The sequence below is a fragment of the Nasonia vitripennis genome (genome assembly GCF_009193385.2).
Source record: "Nasonia vitripennis strain AsymCx chromosome 2 unlocalized genomic scaffold, Nvit_psr_1.1 chr2_random0002, whole genome shotgun sequence".
Lineage (NCBI taxonomy): Eukaryota > Metazoa > Arthropoda > Insecta > Hymenoptera > Pteromalidae > Nasonia > Nasonia vitripennis.
In genome coordinates, this window is record NW_022279608.1 from 2883720 (window position 1) to 2900886 (window position 17167).

The window sequence follows — 17167 nt, forward strand, 5'->3', positions numbered from 1 at the left end:
CGTAATTGGGGTAAATTTGAAAGAAGTAACGGATAATTGAAGTCCAATCCTAATAAGTTCAACTCGACTAGGTTTGGTGCATTGTCTATGATGTCTGTAACAAAATCTTTGAAATAGTCGTTGTTTTCGAGATTAAGTGTCCTGAGAGCATTCGTACGCAAGAATATTACTCGAGGAATGATCTCAGTACGGAATACTTTACAAGCTGAATAATTCAAGTTAAATGCTTCTGTGACATTGGACGGAGAGAAAATTGACATAATAAGATCGACTGTGTGTCTCTTTCTGCCTTGAGAATCTGAGAAATTTAATTCTGCAAGGTATGTATTGTTTTTTACGAAGTCGAACAGACGTTCGATAGGCACTTCTTGGCAGTTGTTAAACGATAGAGAACGCAGATAACTGCATTTTTCTCTGGTTAAAAACTTAAGCGATAAATTTTTGTTATTTACAAAGTTCAGTGATTCTAAGTTGGCCACTGTTAGAAATTCGTCGCACCCACCTGGAGTGCTGCCCAACGTGATCTTGTTTATTGCAAAACTGTCCGAGAGTAAATCGAAAGTTTTCTTAGAGACAGTGACAGCTGATAGGTCCATTTCGCGCAGACGAAGATACTTGTCGGGAATGGGCCTGTGGCTGACGCAGCGCCATAACAATTTGTTAATAAACGGAATTTCTATTATATTGACTGACGTATTGAATGAAATACTGGTGAATTTGAAGTTATTGACATCCTCAAGCATTCTATTCAGACCATTGGGGTGAGAGTACCGATCGTAACAAGAGTCGAATGGAAGTGCTGTGCCATGGAATTGGGGGTCATCATGGCAAGCTGTGTAAAGATTTAGGAAATCATTGTAAGTAAGATAGTGAGCTAAGCGTTTGATCACATCTCCACATTGTAAAATGTCTACAAGAGGAGTGGGAAGAAGCGTTAATTTGTTGAAAGCGGGCTGAGTGCTCGGTAACGGTTCTTGCTGAGTGAATTGATCGGGTCTCGTTTTGATGTATGAGACTCTGCCTCTAGGATCTGTGAAAGTCAGTTCTTTTTTACAAGATTTGATCTGAATAGCGCATGAGGATGACAGTAACTTGCAAGAAATGACCGCGACGGAGCCCTTTCTTGTGTTCTTAAGACTATCTATGGAAAAATCGGTGCACCCTTGTGCTGACAAGCATTCGTAGAGCTTTTTCCTAGTAACGCGATACAGGATGTCACGCAGGAAAAGTCGCAATGCAGGTTTGTTGTTAACGAACAATTGAGGAACTTGAGCATCTTGGATGACCGGAAAGTTTGACGAACTCGCGTATCTGGTGGTGAGTGCTCGTGTTTCGCGATGTTCGAGGGCTTGCTGAAGGAAGACTTCGAATTGCTCCAGGTCTAAATCAACTCGAAAGCAATCCGCACGCAGCTGCTCATCGGAAGAGGCATTTCTGTATGCCTGCAGCTGTGTTCGAGCTTCTCTGACCTTGTCCATGACTAGACGTTTAAATAATAATTATTAGATAAATTAAATAAGTAAAGAGCGTGAGAGGACTTAGTCGCTACACCCCAGCGCAAATGAGCTTGACTAACGTGAGAGAATTTCTCGTAACGTGTTAACAATGTATACTAAATCTAATTTGTTCTTTGGTTGAGTTTCTGAAACGAACGTTCTGACTTGAGGTTTACGAGCGAAAGAGATTCGTTTCTTAGAAGTCTCGTTTTGTAACAGAATCGAGTCCGAATGCCTATTCCTTTTTAAAATGTTCGGCACGAACTTCGTACGTTTGGGTGTATGAGGTTGTGGGGAAGGAATAGGGTGATCCACCGGATCAGTGGTGAGGGGTGCTGGACGTGTGTCGTCTGCTGGTTGAACGCGGTTGATATCCGTCGGTGAAGGAATCCTGATCGGTTCAGGAGTGGTATTTTCCTTAGTGCCGTCGGGATCATCTTTTAGGATGAACGCGGGCTTCACCCGTTCAATGTTGACTGTTTTGATCGTGCCATCCTTATCTATGTTAAAGGTGTGGTTCGCTAGATTGCGCGAAATTATTTTGTGAGGGCCAGTATAGGGCCGCGTCAATGCAGGTTTAATAGGTTTTTCCTGTAACCAGACGTGTGTACAGGTGTCTAAACCTTGATGTGTGAATGGCTTGGTGGCTGTCTTGTGATTAACTGGAACTGGTCTCAGTTGTCTCATGTAATCGCGAAATTCGTTGTAGAAAACACGAACGTTCGGCTCTTCGTTGGTGAAGGGAGAGAAATCACCGGGAATTCTCATTGACTTGCCGAAAACTAAATCAGCTGGACTAGCATCGGTGTCTAAACGGATGCGCGTGCGTAGTCCAAGCATGACTGTGGGCAGTAAACGAACCCAGTTTTGGTTGTCTCCGTGGCACATGAGAGCTGACTTGACGTCTCGGTGGAGACGCTCCACCATGCCGTTGGAAGCAGGATGATACGACGAGGTGATTGGGTTTGGTCACTTTAGATTGCTGACATGCTGTGCACGCTTTGCACCAAGAGGCGATGTCGCGACTCATGTTCGGCCACACATACTGCTGGTGGATGAGTCGGGTTGTGACTTTGACTCCAGGATGCGAGGGTGAGTGAAAGTTGTTAAAAACTTCCTTTCTCAATTTCTTGGGAAGGTATGGACGAATGACGTCCTCGTAGATGTCGCAGTAAAATGCTGCATGCGCGGATCCCCACGTAAGTTTGCGCAGCTTTAAGGGGTGGTCCGGCATTTGCAGAATTTCTTTTAGCTCTTCGTCCTTTCCCTGTTCCTCGCTGAGTTGTTTGGCGTCGAACAGTGTTGGCAGCTTGAAAGCGTTGATGTTAGCGAGGACTTCCCTGACTTGTGGATCCGCCAAGAGTTCAGGATCGCTCCAGTTGAAAAATGCAGGCGATGTGAAAGCGTTGATTCTTGACAGTGCGTCAGCAACGTCATTCTCCTCCCCTGGGAGATAAAGAATCTCCGTGTTATACTGGGCGATATATGACAATCTGCGAGAGCGAATTACTGGCATTTTGTCGTGGCTCTGCTGAAGAGCGTAGATCAAAGGCTTGTGATCCGTATAAATTTTTAATTTTGCTCCTTCAAGGTAGTGATGGAAGTAACGAATTGCTTCATAAATTGCCGTTAGTTCCCTGTCATAAGTGGCGTATTTCATTTGCGCAGGAGAGAACTTCTGCGAGAAAAATGCCAAGGGTTGCCAGGCATCATCCGAGCGTTGCTCGAGGGCCGCTCCCATTGCGGTATCGGAAGCATCTGTGATGAGGCGCAGTTGAGCGTTTTCACTGGGAAAAGCTGTGAAAGCTAAGTTGATGGGATCCTCTTTGCATTTGCGCAAAGCATCCTCAGCTTCCGGAGTCCAGGGAACTGGGCGTTTGTCTTTCTTCTTGGCACCTTTCAAGAATTCATTAAGAGGGCGTTGTGTCTCGGCAGCGTGCGCGAGTAAACGCCTATAGCTGTTCACAAGACCTAAGAATCTTCTTAATTCTTCGATGGTCCGTGGTAATGGAAATTCTTGAATCGCCTTAACTTTCTCTGGGTTAGGTTTGAAACTGTTAGGCGTGATGAGGTGACCCAGGAAAACGAGTTCAGAAACCCCGAGACTGCATTTCTCCAGGTTTACCTTCAGCTCGTACTCGTTGAGGCGATTGAGCACTATTTCTAAGTGCTTCTGGTGCTCTTCTTCAGATGTGGAAGCGATAAGAATGTCGTCTAAGTAGACGAAGACAAAGTCTAGGTCTCCCAACGCCGAGTGAATATAACGTTGGAAGGTTTGTGAAGAATTTCGAAAGCCAAAAGTCATCACTGGGAATTCATAAAGTCCAAAAGGTGTAATTATTGCCGTCTTGGGCACATCTTCTGGTGCTACCGGGATTTTATGGTAGGCTTGGCGTAGGTCTAGGGCCGAGAAAATCTTCTTGCCGTGGCAGAAGGTCATGCAATCATGCATGTGCGGAATCGGATAACGATCCTGGACTGTGATTAGATTTAATTTGCGAAAGTCGCCGCAAGGACGCCATTGGTTGTTTTTCTTCAGCGCCATGTGAAGTGGACTGGCCCATGCACTGTTGGAAGGCCGGCAGATGCCCAGCTCGCACCATTTCCGAAATTCCTTCTTCGCTGCCTTGAGCTTCGCTGGAGCGAGAGGACGGGCTCGCTGAGAGACTGGCTGGCCCTTGGTGACAATGTGGTGAAAAACTCCCCTTTTCTTGACCGTTCTGAACTGGTCAGGGCCAAAGACTTGGGGATATTTGTTCACGATGTGTGCGTATTTATGGTTCGGAGCCAAAAAGGAAATTTGCACTGGCTGCACTGACTTGACGAAAGCGGGAGCGTGCGTAAACTGATTTCCATCTACCAGTCTCTTGAGCTTGAGATCTGGCAGAAGATGGTAATGCTTCAGGAGATCGGCTCCTATGATTGAATGCGGAACATCCGCTATGGTGAAGTTCCAAGCGATTTTGTAAGGTAGGCCAACGTCCAGCTCGCGACGTTTGACGCCATAAATGTTGATGTTGGAGCCATTGACCGCATAGAGCTTGAGGTCAGCTGGCTTACCATGCCAATTGTCTGGCTTGGGGACTACAGAAATGTCCGCGCCGGTGTCTATCAGGAAGACTTCATTTGAGAGATTGTCTCTCACGTGGAGACGTGCGGTGAGGTTGGACCGGCTGTCAGTCTCCTCGACAGCAGGATTCTTTAGTTTTCCTGTTTGTCCGTTACTTTTGGCTGCCTTATCTTGTATTCCTGACCGGGGCCACGTTTCCAAGCACACGGCAGCTGACAATTACGCGCTTCCTTGCCAAATTTCCGATGGAAGGTGCAAAAGTTTGTGTTGTTGGAATAGCGCGGCTTGGATTTTGATCTGCCCGAGGTCGAATCGCGTCTATTCTTTGAATTAGTACGCGACCTGTTGTGATGCTTGTCTGGCCTAGAACGACCTTGCTGTTCAGGATTGATTGTCTTCTGAAGTGCAGCTAATAGTTGTTCGAACTTGTCGACCTGGTAGGTGGCAGGCTGGTTATTGTCCTTCAAAGCACTGATGTTGTGTGACTGTTGAAGGATGTCGAAGGCCATATCTGCGCTTTTGACAAGTTCTGCTTCTTCTTTGTAGTTCCAAACCATTAGTCGTATTTGTGCTGGAAGACGGCTTTTCCAGAGCGAAATTACTGTATCTCTGGGCACTCGATCCTGTGCTAGGCTGAGCAGTTCAGCGAGGAAGTCTGATGGTCGCTTACAACTAATTTCCAGACCTTTGAAAAGCCTGTCTAATTGTTGCTCCGGAGTCTCAGCATATTTATCCGTGAGGATTTTTTTTAGTTCCTCATATTTGCAGCCTCTAACAAGAGTGTTCATCTTGTACTGGAGCTCGTGATGAATGTCTTGACTCAAGCGTGTGCTGACGAAGTTGAATTTGGCTTCGTCGTCATGGACGTTGTGAGGCAAGAACAGATCTTCCAATTGCTTGAACCATCCTTGAGGATCGTGTTTGTGGAAGTTCCAGAATTGTAGATGCTTGGTGCTTGGTGCCGCTGGAAGGCAGTGTGGCTGTCTAAGCATGGAGTTTCCTTGAAACTGATTTCGTTGTTGGAAGTCTGCTCTTGAATTGCTGTGTGAAGCAAAAGGTAGGTCAGGCTGAAAGGTTTGACCAGTTGAGGGAATGTTGCCGAAGACGTTGGGCGTCCAGCTGGAAAAACTGTAGCAGGTAGTGCTAGCAGTTGTTGTCGTTGCCAGTGACGAGCTTGCGAAGGTCAAGGTCGTTGTCATTACAGCCTTGTTTTCAATGACGTGATCCGTGGGTTGCTTCTGCGACCACGAGGCGAAGCATTCCTCCATGTACCTTTTAAATTCATCCATTTTGCTGTCAATCTTCTGGTCGATCGATTCCAGGATTTGGTCGGCATTAGGCGCTCGTCGCTGGCCGTCTGAGTGCCTGTTTTTATTGGTGGCACCAGTGTAGTTGGTAATGGTGCCAGTGGTGCTTGAGGGCCAGAAGTACGAAGTTGAAGTTGGGAAATTTGATCGCTGGCTCACTCCACTGAAGTCAAAGCCTCCTGCTATGGTGCCAGGTGGCTGGCGAAAGCCATCTTGAAAGGCGTTTGCCGTACCGTTAGGTTGCAGGCCAAAGCCGGTTGCCATATTCGTTACCTCTACGTAGTCAAAAATCGTGTTTGACGAAGTGCTCGGTAATGAACCCGAATTAACGTGGGTGGTGAGCGATGGAGAGATACTTGGTTGGCTGTCGCTCGTGGTGGCATCTTGAGTGCTCTCGTTGCTGGTACTTGTATTCGTTGTCTTGACTGGAGAGTGGAATAACGACATTTTCCCGGGTCTTCTGCGTGACCTTGAATTACGCGAAGTTGGAAGGAAAGTCTTGGGGACTAACTTGCCCGACCTTAATTGTAAGCTAGACTCGTTATCGCTCATAAACGGTGGGGTGCAACGACCAGCCTAAATCTACGTTGAAACAAGCCGTACAAAGTTATTAATAGACTAAAGTGTACTCACAGGTACATACATTAGCAAGGCAAAGACTTGTTCAACCGCCAACTAAATTAACTTATTGCTAGGTGCAAATGCAAAGGCTAACGCTACGCTGCGTTGCCAAACGACGTGGCTCTCGGAAAAGACGTGTTGTCCCTCCTGCGTGAACCAACGTCCGGGAGGAGGAAGCAACAGCGTCTGTTTGCGAGGGAGCCTGTTGCTTGAATTTATTTATTATCGTCGTTTGTTTATTTGATAAAGAGGAAAATGATTGAAATCACAAAGTTCCTAGATAGGAAACGTAAAATTATGAAATTAAAGTTTGTAACCTGTATATGCCGCGGCGCTGAGTTGACCTTGCGGCGTGTGTAAGAGGACTCTCTCAACTAGAGATGATTGTTGTTCCTTCTGCGTGAACCAACGTCCGGGAGAAGGAAGCAACGTGTCTGCACGTAAGAGGCCTGACGTGTCCTAAGCCTTATGAAACTAAAAAAAAATCACATACTTGTGTTAATTGCGCATTCCAAAAAAATATATATAAATTTACTGAATCTATTCGTTGACGCAACGTATGCGTGACACTTCGACGAACTGTTGCGATTCGCACAAACAGTTCTCGGAATCAGAGCCGCTTCGTAACCAAGATGGCGGCTTTGCGGTGGAAATTTCGCTCGCGCGCACTAAATTACCTGAGTGTGAGATTTTCGCATGTCTCGCCACACACGACGCTACAATTTCGCCACTACTGCTGCCGATGAGGAGGTGTTGGTTGGGTGGACAAAAGGCGCCGGTGTCGATGGCTTCACGCAAATCCTTGTTGTAGAGCGCCAAAGGTCACGGCCTTGACGATGAGAAGGCGCCGGTGACGGTGGCTTCGCGCAGAAGATTTAGTCCCTCGGCGAGGGCTTCCACGTTGTGCAACGTATAGTTGCGGGGAGACTATTCGCGCCGGCGTGCCTGCGCGTGTATAGCTCAAAATGGCGGCGCGTCGCTAGGACTTGTTGCTGCCGCCCTCGACACGAAAAAAAAAAAAACGTGTGTCGAGGAGATCGACTTGGTTGTCGATAGTCTGCGACGTGCGAGACAAAGACTCCGCGGCTGGAGAGACTTGCCGAGATGTGCGTTTCTTCTTCTCGTCGGCGCTCGTTGACTCGTCGTCGAGAAGCCTGCGTCGGGGTCACCAATGTAGGAAGAGGAAGTCTAGACTGGGCTAGAGACTGGACACTCTTCTCTTGAACAATCACTTTATTCTCTCTCTCTCCAACTCGACCGACTCGTGCCGTGGTCTGCGGAACACTCCTCGGCGTCGGCGCTCGCTCGCAGCATGGCCGCTCTCTCTCTCTCTCTCTCTCTCTCTCTCTCTCTCTCTCTCTCTCTCTCTCTCTCTCTCTCTCTTTCTCTCTCTCTTTCTCTCTCTCTTTCTCTCTCTCTCTCTCTCTCTCTCTTCTCTCTCTCTCTCTCTCTCTCTCTCTTCTCTCTTCTCTCTCTCTCTCCTCTCTCTCTCTCTCTCTCTCTCTCTCTCTCTCTCTCTCTCTCTCTCTCTCTCTCTCTCTCTCTCTCTCTCTCTCTCTCTCTCTCTCTCTCTCTCTCTCTCTCTCTCTCTCTCTCTCTCTCTCTCTCTCTCTCTCTCTCTCTCTCTCTCTCTCTCTCTCTCTCTCTCTCTCTCTCTCTCTCTCTCTCTCTCTCTCTCTCTCTCTCTCTCTCTCTCTCTCTCTCTCTCTCTCTCTCTCTCTCTCTCTCTCTCTCTCTCTCTCTCTCTCTCTCTCTCTCTACAGTCGGGAGGTGCTGCCACCTAACGTGGGGCACCTACATGTGTATACCGCAATATTTCTGGAACAACTCCGTCAATATCAATAAAATTTGACATGCATATCTATTTTTGGATTCTAAATTTAGGGAAAACAGTTATTTTTTATTTTTACAACTATTTTCTCTATGGACATTTTTTGATTTTTGAAACCACTATTTGGCGTTTTCTTTTATCATCCCATTGTGACAAACAATTCAGCTGAAATGCATTCAAAAAAGAATAAAATTGCCTACTTTTTCTTGTTTGGTCATAGGGATCGACCGCTTTGTTCGGCAGATAAAATGAAAAAGGTGATTTTTTATTAAAAATTTATATTTTTTTAATAAAAAATCATAACCCCACGAAAAAATCATGTCGATTGGTCTCGTATCAAACTAGATCCCATCAAAATTTCAAGTGATTAGACTACTTATTTTTTCAATAATAAATCGAAAACTGAAAAAAATAAGTTTTTTTTATGCCTTGATTACGGAAATAAAAAGGCCTTATTGCACTCGAGATTTTGAAAAAAAAAAAACACATAAAATGGATATTTTATGTGTTTTGGCTAAGTTCATTGAGCAGCTTTAAAATCCCTATGGTTCTTGAGATATCAAGGTTTCAATTTTTTTTTCTTTAATTTTTCTATTCCTCATATCTACATCTATATCTTATACCAGTGTGGTCAAATGCTTCAAAATTTTTTCTGGCGATTCATTTTAGAAAAAGCTATCTGCTGATGAAATTTTCAACGATTTCGTCGAGCGTTTCTCAAGTAAACAGCTAAAAGTAAAAACCGATTTTTCTCAAAACTTCTGATTCCTCTCAATAATATATTATTTATTGGATACTATAAATTTAGTTGGAGGAAGCTACGTGCCAATGAATTAATAGCAGTTTTTTCTGCTATACGTGCTAAGATAAAACTAAAGTTAAAATCAGCTTTCCCAAAAATTATCCAAATGCGTATAGCAAAATAAGATATATGTTTGACATTTTAATGTTTATTAATTTTACTACTTTATTTTGCCAAAGTTGTTACTTTTGAAAAAAGTTTTTTTTAGGATGATTTTACATCTTTCACAAAGCATATTCTCCTTAAAATCAACTGAACTCCATCCTTTCTTGAAAGTGCGGCGCTATTGCACCTCTTAATGATTGTTATAATCCTACAATTTACATTATAATATAAAATGTTGTTATAAATTATCAATGTGAAAATAAATATTTTTTAATTAATATTATTGTATTGTTATATTTTATTAATATAATTAATACTTTCATCAAATAATTACAAAGAGTTTGAAAACATTTTTTAATGTTAAAAATATATTTTCATTTTATTCTATAATTTTAAAACTGGTCCTGTGTACTAGAAGCTATAACTACTTTAATAAAATGTTGGCTATATTGAATATATATTTATTTGAATTGGCGGTAATTAATTCTCGTAGAATGTTTTTAAAATCGTGTTTTTGATTGGTTAAAATCTATCGATCCAGCAATCTGATTGGAGCATTTCAAAAACGTTTTACAATAATTAACTACTAACAAGTGTTTATCTAATATTTAATAGTATATTTAATAATAACACGTCAAATAATTATATATCAATACAATTAAATTGTAAATCGCGAGCGAAGCGAGCGTTTCTTGCTAGAATATTGTAACACCCCGTACAAGCTCCGCAAAAAATTTCAAAATTTATTAGAAACTAAATGTTGCTGTATAAAATTTTAGATTTTACGCGAGTATATCGGGCTCCCCCGCTACTTATTTAAACGCTCCGGGTCAGCTGAGCTCACAGCAACAGCATAACACCAGCAGTGCCAGGAGCCAGCTAGCGATGGCAGCAGAAGCAGCGATAGAGAAAAGAGAGCGTGCAACACGCGCATATATCTGCATATAGCGAGCACGAGCGCAGCGGCGGCGCGGCGCGCGCATTAAAATATGTTTGTGTGAATGATGTATATATATAGGTGTGAATGTACGTGTGCAGTTATGAATGTGATAGTTTTCTCGGAGGCTAGATACCCGCTCTCTCCGCTGCCCATACAAGGACTTGTACGGGCTATCTGAGCTCACTAGCCGAAGCGCAACTTAAGCGCCAGGGCAACTAAAATATCTAGTCACTACTCATAAGCAACTTATGCCTTGAGTAGGTAAAACTTAGAAACAGTTCTGTATTTCAAAATACTAATGAATTTGTCAAGTCGAATCTGATAACGCAACTCTAGCGTATTAGATAGAAAAACTTAAAATAATTCCAAATATCCGTCATACTTCTTAAAATTCTGATCTAGACTCAATAACGCAAACGTAAAGCTTATTGATTTGCAAATATATTGTAAAATCAAAGCAATACATAAATTTGTCTGTTACTAAAAATATTTGCAATATTAGCAATATTAACTCTAAAAAGACTATTTCTGGAAAATCATTAATTTTGCTATTGAAACAAAATTTTGATTATTGTAACATTCTTCCACTACCTAGTATCCTGGCCCTCTTTTATTATATTAATATATTTCTTTTTTATTAAATGTTAACTACTCTTCAATTTTATAAAAGTAAAAAGTTGGGGGAGTTTGATACATTACGTAACGAAATTACAGATAGAAAAGAACTGAGATTAATTACACAAAGTCAAGTTTATTATATTTCAACGTAATGAAGCGAGAAACAACTCTCAAGATAATTACTACGTTACTTGCCAAGCACGTTTCATATTGTTAGTAAACAACTAAATTATTTTTTATATCTATTAGAACGTCATACAAACAACACAAGTACAATAAAAAGGGCATGACAAGTTACAAAGTAATTCTATTAAGAGTTGTTCCTCGCTTCATAACGGTTAAATATAATAAACTTGATTTTGTTTTATTAATATCAGTTCTTTGCTATCTGTAATTTCGTTGCAAAATATATTAAACTTGCACGAGCTTTTACTTTTATAAAAGTCAATTTTTTTTTTATAGATTTCAATCCCTTTTCGGAAAGTATTTTAAGTATTTTATATTCGGCATCGTTAAAATAAAATATAAGCATCTTTGGCATCTTTTGACTACAGCTTTTCTGTAACATTTTTATCACTAATATGAAATCACTAATAGTTCAGATATACACCACCCTCGAATTATCTCTACACCTAGAATGGGGCAAACTACCCCGAGGCGAACTACTTAGACCTTGTCATCGGCCACCCTGTACACCTAGACACCTTCTTCGAAAGATTTTAAGACCTTGACACAATAATCCACAAAGCCTACCTAGACATTGTCACCGGCGACCTAGTATAGCGAGACACGCTTTTAAACAATTGTTACAGCTAGACACAAAAATCCACAGAGCGCGACACCTACAATAGTCACTGGCAACCTTGTACACCAAGACATCTTTCTAAAATGATTTTTACACCTAGACACTAAAAACTACGCAGCCCGTTACCTAGACCTCGTTACCAGCCACCTTGTAAACCTAGACGTCTTCCTAAACTAATTTTTACACCTAGAGACAAAAAACCAAGAAATCGGCCACCCTGTACACCTTGACACCGTCCTTAAATGATTTTTTCGCCAAAACACTAAAAACAACGAGGCGAACTACGTAGACCTTGTCATCGGCCATCCTGTGCAGCTAGACATCTTCTTCGAATGATTTTAAGACCTAGACACAAAAATTCACAAAGCGCGCCACATAGACATTGTCAACGTCGACCTTGTACATCAAGACATGCTTTTAAATAATTGTTACAGCTAGACACAAAAATTCACAGAGCGCGACACGTCACTAGACCTAGTCACTGGCGACGTTGTACACCAAGACATCTTTCTAAAATCATTTTTACAGCTGGACACAAAAATCCACGGAGTGTGCCATCTGGATCTCGTAATCGGCCACCCTGTACACCTTGACACCGTCCTTGAATGATTTTTACACCTCGTCACAAAGAAACACGGAGCGTGCTACCTAAACCTCGTCATCGGCCACTCTGTACACCTAGACACGTTACTTGAATTCTTACACCAAGACCCAGAAAACAACCTGAATTTTGTCATCGTCTACCCTGGCAAGCTAGTTACTGTTACTGCTCCAGAACGCATTTATTCTAAATTTCGTTACATTTTATTATATTTTATTGAGAAAGCATTTCCCATTTTTCTATAGCTTGTGCCAACTTCACGGTCCTAACACTTTTTGCGGCTAGCTTGTTGGTCCTAACATATTTTGAGCTGAAGAAGAAAAACGTGATTTCAGTATTTGTGGATTATACCCTTACATATTATAAAAATAGGCAGCCTTTTTAGTAATATTTTGGTTGGAAATCATAGTTTAACTCAGAAAACATTCTAACTCCCAAAAAACTTTACCAACAGTAATGATAAGTTTTTATTTTAGTATAAAGAAAAATCCGGACACCGATATAGAAGTAAATAGTACACGTGCGCCGCAGCTTCGTCTGCTTCCTAAACTCGCCTTCGTGACGCTACAGCGCCACTTAATAAACCCTAAATTCATTAATGCGCACAGGACTGAGAAGAGTTGTGACCGTTTCAATATATTAAGGAAGCTAATGTTTGTATGTATTTTCACGTTAAAATAAAGAATTTATCGTTCTCCACGAACTAAAAGTGAAAGATAAAAAGAAGAAAGAAAAGGTTACAATTTATATGTTTGAAGCAATCGAATGGAAATAAAAGTGCGTTTCGCCCCAAATCTCTCGCTGGGCTCATCAGTAAGATGATCAGAGATTCTATGTTAGACGCAACATGGTAAACTGAAAAGAGGATATATTAATGGAATTCACTGAGAAGAATTACTAGAAGATGGTAGAAAAGAGATTACTGTTCACCTAGCGGCTTTAAGGTGGAACTAATATGTCGTTAGTGCGCCCATGTTGCGTCTAAGATAGAATCGCTCGTCATCTTACTGAGGAACTTGTGGCGAAACGCACTTTTATTTCAATTTGATTCCTTTTTCCAACACTTAAATTGTAACTCAAGCACAGGCTTTTAATAGCAGGGTCTTGAGTGGGAAGTCAAAGTGTCGCTTGCTGTCTATCGAAGTGGCTTTGTCGGTTCGATAGACAGCAAGAACTCCACTGCGTCGATGACATGTTAGGCACGATCAAATTCGTGCCCCTTAGGTCGATATTAAAGTCTCTGTAACGGAAGCTGAAACATATAGACCAAGTATTCTTTGATTTATTTTGGAGAAATACGCGAATTAGGTTATAGACGAAGAGGACAGAGTAGAGTTTCCATTACTAAGGTTCTGGTGCGAGAAAAATTAGCCGGTGTAGTCATGATTGTAGGCGACGCGGTCGTCGTCGAGCTCGAGCGGCGAAAGCTCGATAAAGTTTTATGTCGAGCTTGGTGTCGCTGCTGATCACGCTATTAATGTTGTTCTTAAAGTCACAGGCCAGCATGTTTTCATGCATTTAGTCAGTGCTTTGTGCCCAGTCCAAGTACGGTCCCTGGTATATAATTTTCACACGTCAGGTCTGTATCACTTGCATTCCTCGCTAGTGCTTGATTCACCCTGAAAGCCATCCGGCGCCTATGAAAATACCAGTAAAGAAAATACAAATCTATCCAACAAAAAGACTAAATGTTTTCATTAGCTTTTTCAATAACCAGAATTTATTACCATGCAGCACTTATAGATGCACTTCCACAGTTTTGACACTTGAAACACGACACTAATAATACACCAGAAGTTAAATAATATCTACAAGATTTCAAATATTTACATTTATTTAATGTCACTGAAAATCCAAATAACTTGTTTTTTTTTTCAATCACCACAGCAGCAGAAAACAAAATACTTAACTTGAGCTTGAGGGCGTGTGGCGTATTTATTTAGGTTTTCCAACTTAGAAGAACGTATGGCGGACTCCAAAACCATGATCTGCAGATTTTGTTTGCGGCATGAACACACATATATATTCATAAACACCTCAAACATTATTCAAAATCCCTTTAGCCTATTAACCTATTACCAATATTTTAAAGTGGCTAACTTGAAAAGAAGATAATCGGGTAGGCTTCCGCGCCCCTTGATATAACTCGATTTTCCGATTATAAGTGAATGATACAAAACAATAATGGTTGTTTGATTGAAATTTGAAATTTTCGCGCAATCGCAATGGATCTTTAAGGTAGTTTACCAGAATATTTTTTTTCTTAGGATATCGCTCAAACTTTGTTTACATGTTCAATTAAGTGTCCTCTACCACGTGGTATTTTTTTATCCCCTAAGCGACATTATTTTTAGAAATATTAAACCTTGAAATTTTGTATTTTAACATGGGAAGCTTATACCGAGTCCAAATTTTGAGGAAGTTTAGTTGAATTGCGAAGCGAGATTTTTCAGAATATTTTTTAAAAACTAGCTTATAGTGTGAAATAGGAATACAAATCATGGAGAAAAAGTTAGAAATGGCAAACGAGGCTTTTTTTAAGATACAACAATTCAACGTTTTTATCCCATGCTATCAGTATATATATATATATATATATATATATATATATATATATATATATATATATATATATATATATATATATATAGGTGCGGAGTGTTCCTCCCTCTTACAAGATTTGAGAGTATTCTACTCTAAACAATTTATATCACCATTCTAATGTTTAATACTATGAATTGTAAGGTTTTGACATTAGATAACACTGTATAATATCTTAAAATACGAATTTTCTAATAAAAATCCTAATTAAGCACCACTGCAGCCGGTGAACTACCTTAATAAATGTAACTTATGTAATATAAGTATAAAAAATGTTAACTTTGTGAACGCTAAAGTTCACTTTATGCATAGAATCACAACAAATATGATATGCAACTCGAGCGTTATACCTTACGTACTTTCGCACCAAATAACACTTGATGTATTATATACTATTGCTGAATTTAATTCTAAAATATATGTTTACAGGATGCTGGTGGTTTATTACTGTCAACGATCAAATATAAAAAAACATTTCATAATATGACACCTGTATATCATACAAATGCTTCGGATTTATTAAAAAATCAAATTACGGATATCATAGATTTTTTAATGGATGTCCACACATCAAGTAAAATCAAGGTAAAATCTTTCTCATTCGCCAAATTCTTACTGTATTAAATGAATGCAAAAGAGTTATTGATTTATTTTTGTGTTTCCAAATTGTATGCCGATGTACAGAATTAAAGTCCTAATCACAAAAACACCCTGGAAAAATTGTCATGCATTCCTCCATGTAGATTGAATTGAAGGTAATGAAGATAAGTTAAATCTGTTGACAGTTTTTTTGACATTGTTCACTTTTGATCGGAGGAGTAAAGAATGCTACTTTTTCCAAAGTGATTCTGTAAATTAGCATGTAATTCGAAAACTCTTGTAAGTTTTACGTAACCCTTTAAGCTCGTTTAGCTACTGTAAATTATTTGCCTTAATTGTTTGAGCTTAAATTTGTTTGCGGTAGCGTATGTTAGGAAGGCTGGCAGTATAAAAAAGGCGATCTTCCCTGTGACTAAAAAGCTTGCAGCGGCTAAAAGCCCTTATATATTGCACATCTTAGAATCATAATTATCGATCCATAATACGGCATGCTGTATAAAATTAGAGGACGTTTCCTGTCTTAATCACTGAGACTATTTGCGGCGTCAAACGATGGTAATAATTACACTTGACAAGAATAATTTTTTCTTAACTGCTTAAGCAAAATAATTTTATTTTTGCAGTAGTGTAGGGGTGAAAGAACAAATTAAAAAAAATAAAAATTTAAAATTAGAAATTCAAAATTTCTAAACTGAGATTTCAAAATGAAAAAATTTATAAAACAAAAATGTTGAATTGAAATATTGCAAAAGGTGATGTTTGTGGTTAAAATATTGCAAAAGCGATCCTTATTATACGATCTCTCGTTGTCCTGTGGACCATCCTGGCACCTAGACATCATCTACGACATGTGATGGATATTTAATGATAGTTTCGACCGATACTTGTTGTACTTCTTCGCAGACGATTTGATGATCATCCTATAACCTAGACATCATCTACGAGATGTGACGGATATTTAATGGTAATTTTGATCGATACCTAGAGAATTCATCTGTAGACAGTGTTGTGTCGTCGTGAAGGTCTTATTAGATCCAAAATATATTTTTTAGTCGCAAATACTAGTTATATAGGTATATACTATATATAGCTAGTTACTAGGTATGTACAATTTATTTTTTTTTATTTTAGAAAAATTTAGTTTATCAGCAAACACTTTCAAATATACTATGCTTTTGTGTATAACTTCGTATCGGTGTTCGGTTTTCTTCGTTTCTTCCTATCGCCCCATCATTATGTTCATAAATGGACTTTCTCTTTATCTCTCTCTCTCTCACCTTGACCGATATTGCTGAGATCTGGAAAGAGCTGGAGAAACTTGGAATTTCTGCCACCAAGGCCCCCTTACCATCTAGATACACCACAGATGAACTCAACACTCATTTCAGCGCGATCTCAAACGATCCGCTGGCTCCTACTGTTGAGGATTATCTTGCTACCCTGGAAAGTCTTGACCTCCCGGAACATTTCGAATTCAAACCTATAACGGAATCGGACGTGTTGGCTGCGGTATCGCACTTTGACACTCAGGCCAGGGGGAGTGACGGCATCCCACAGGTTGTCATCTCAAAAGCTTTGCCGGTTCTTGCTCCCTTACTAAGTCATATTTTCAACCTGTCTCTTAGCGAACCCTGCTTCCCATCTGCCTGGAAAATGTCACTTGTGCGCGCACTCAACAAAGTCAGCTCACCAACAGCCCTGACTGATTACCGTCCGATTTCACTTCTCTGCTTTCTCTCCAAGGCTCTGGAGTGGCTAGTGCATAGGCAA

At 40.6% G+C, this 17167-nt stretch overlaps 1 protein-coding gene across 13 annotated transcripts in view; it reads left to right on the plus strand.

Annotated features, from left to right (window-relative positions):
- LOC100680429 (protein unc-79 homolog) overlaps positions 1 to 17167 on the plus strand; it is a 2400004-nt gene that overhangs the window by 2210350 nt on the left and 172487 nt on the right. For all 13 annotated transcript variants that reach the window (XR_004345182.1, XR_004345183.1, XR_004345184.1 and 10 more), the window contains one exon: positions 15227 to 15382. Coding sequence is in view for 10 of the 13 variants with exons in the window: in XM_031923950.1 (XP_031779810.1) it covers positions 15227 to 15382 (156 nt within the window). In the remaining 3 variants the exon portion in view is untranslated. The remainder of the gene's footprint in view (positions 1 to 15226; positions 15383 to 17167) is intronic.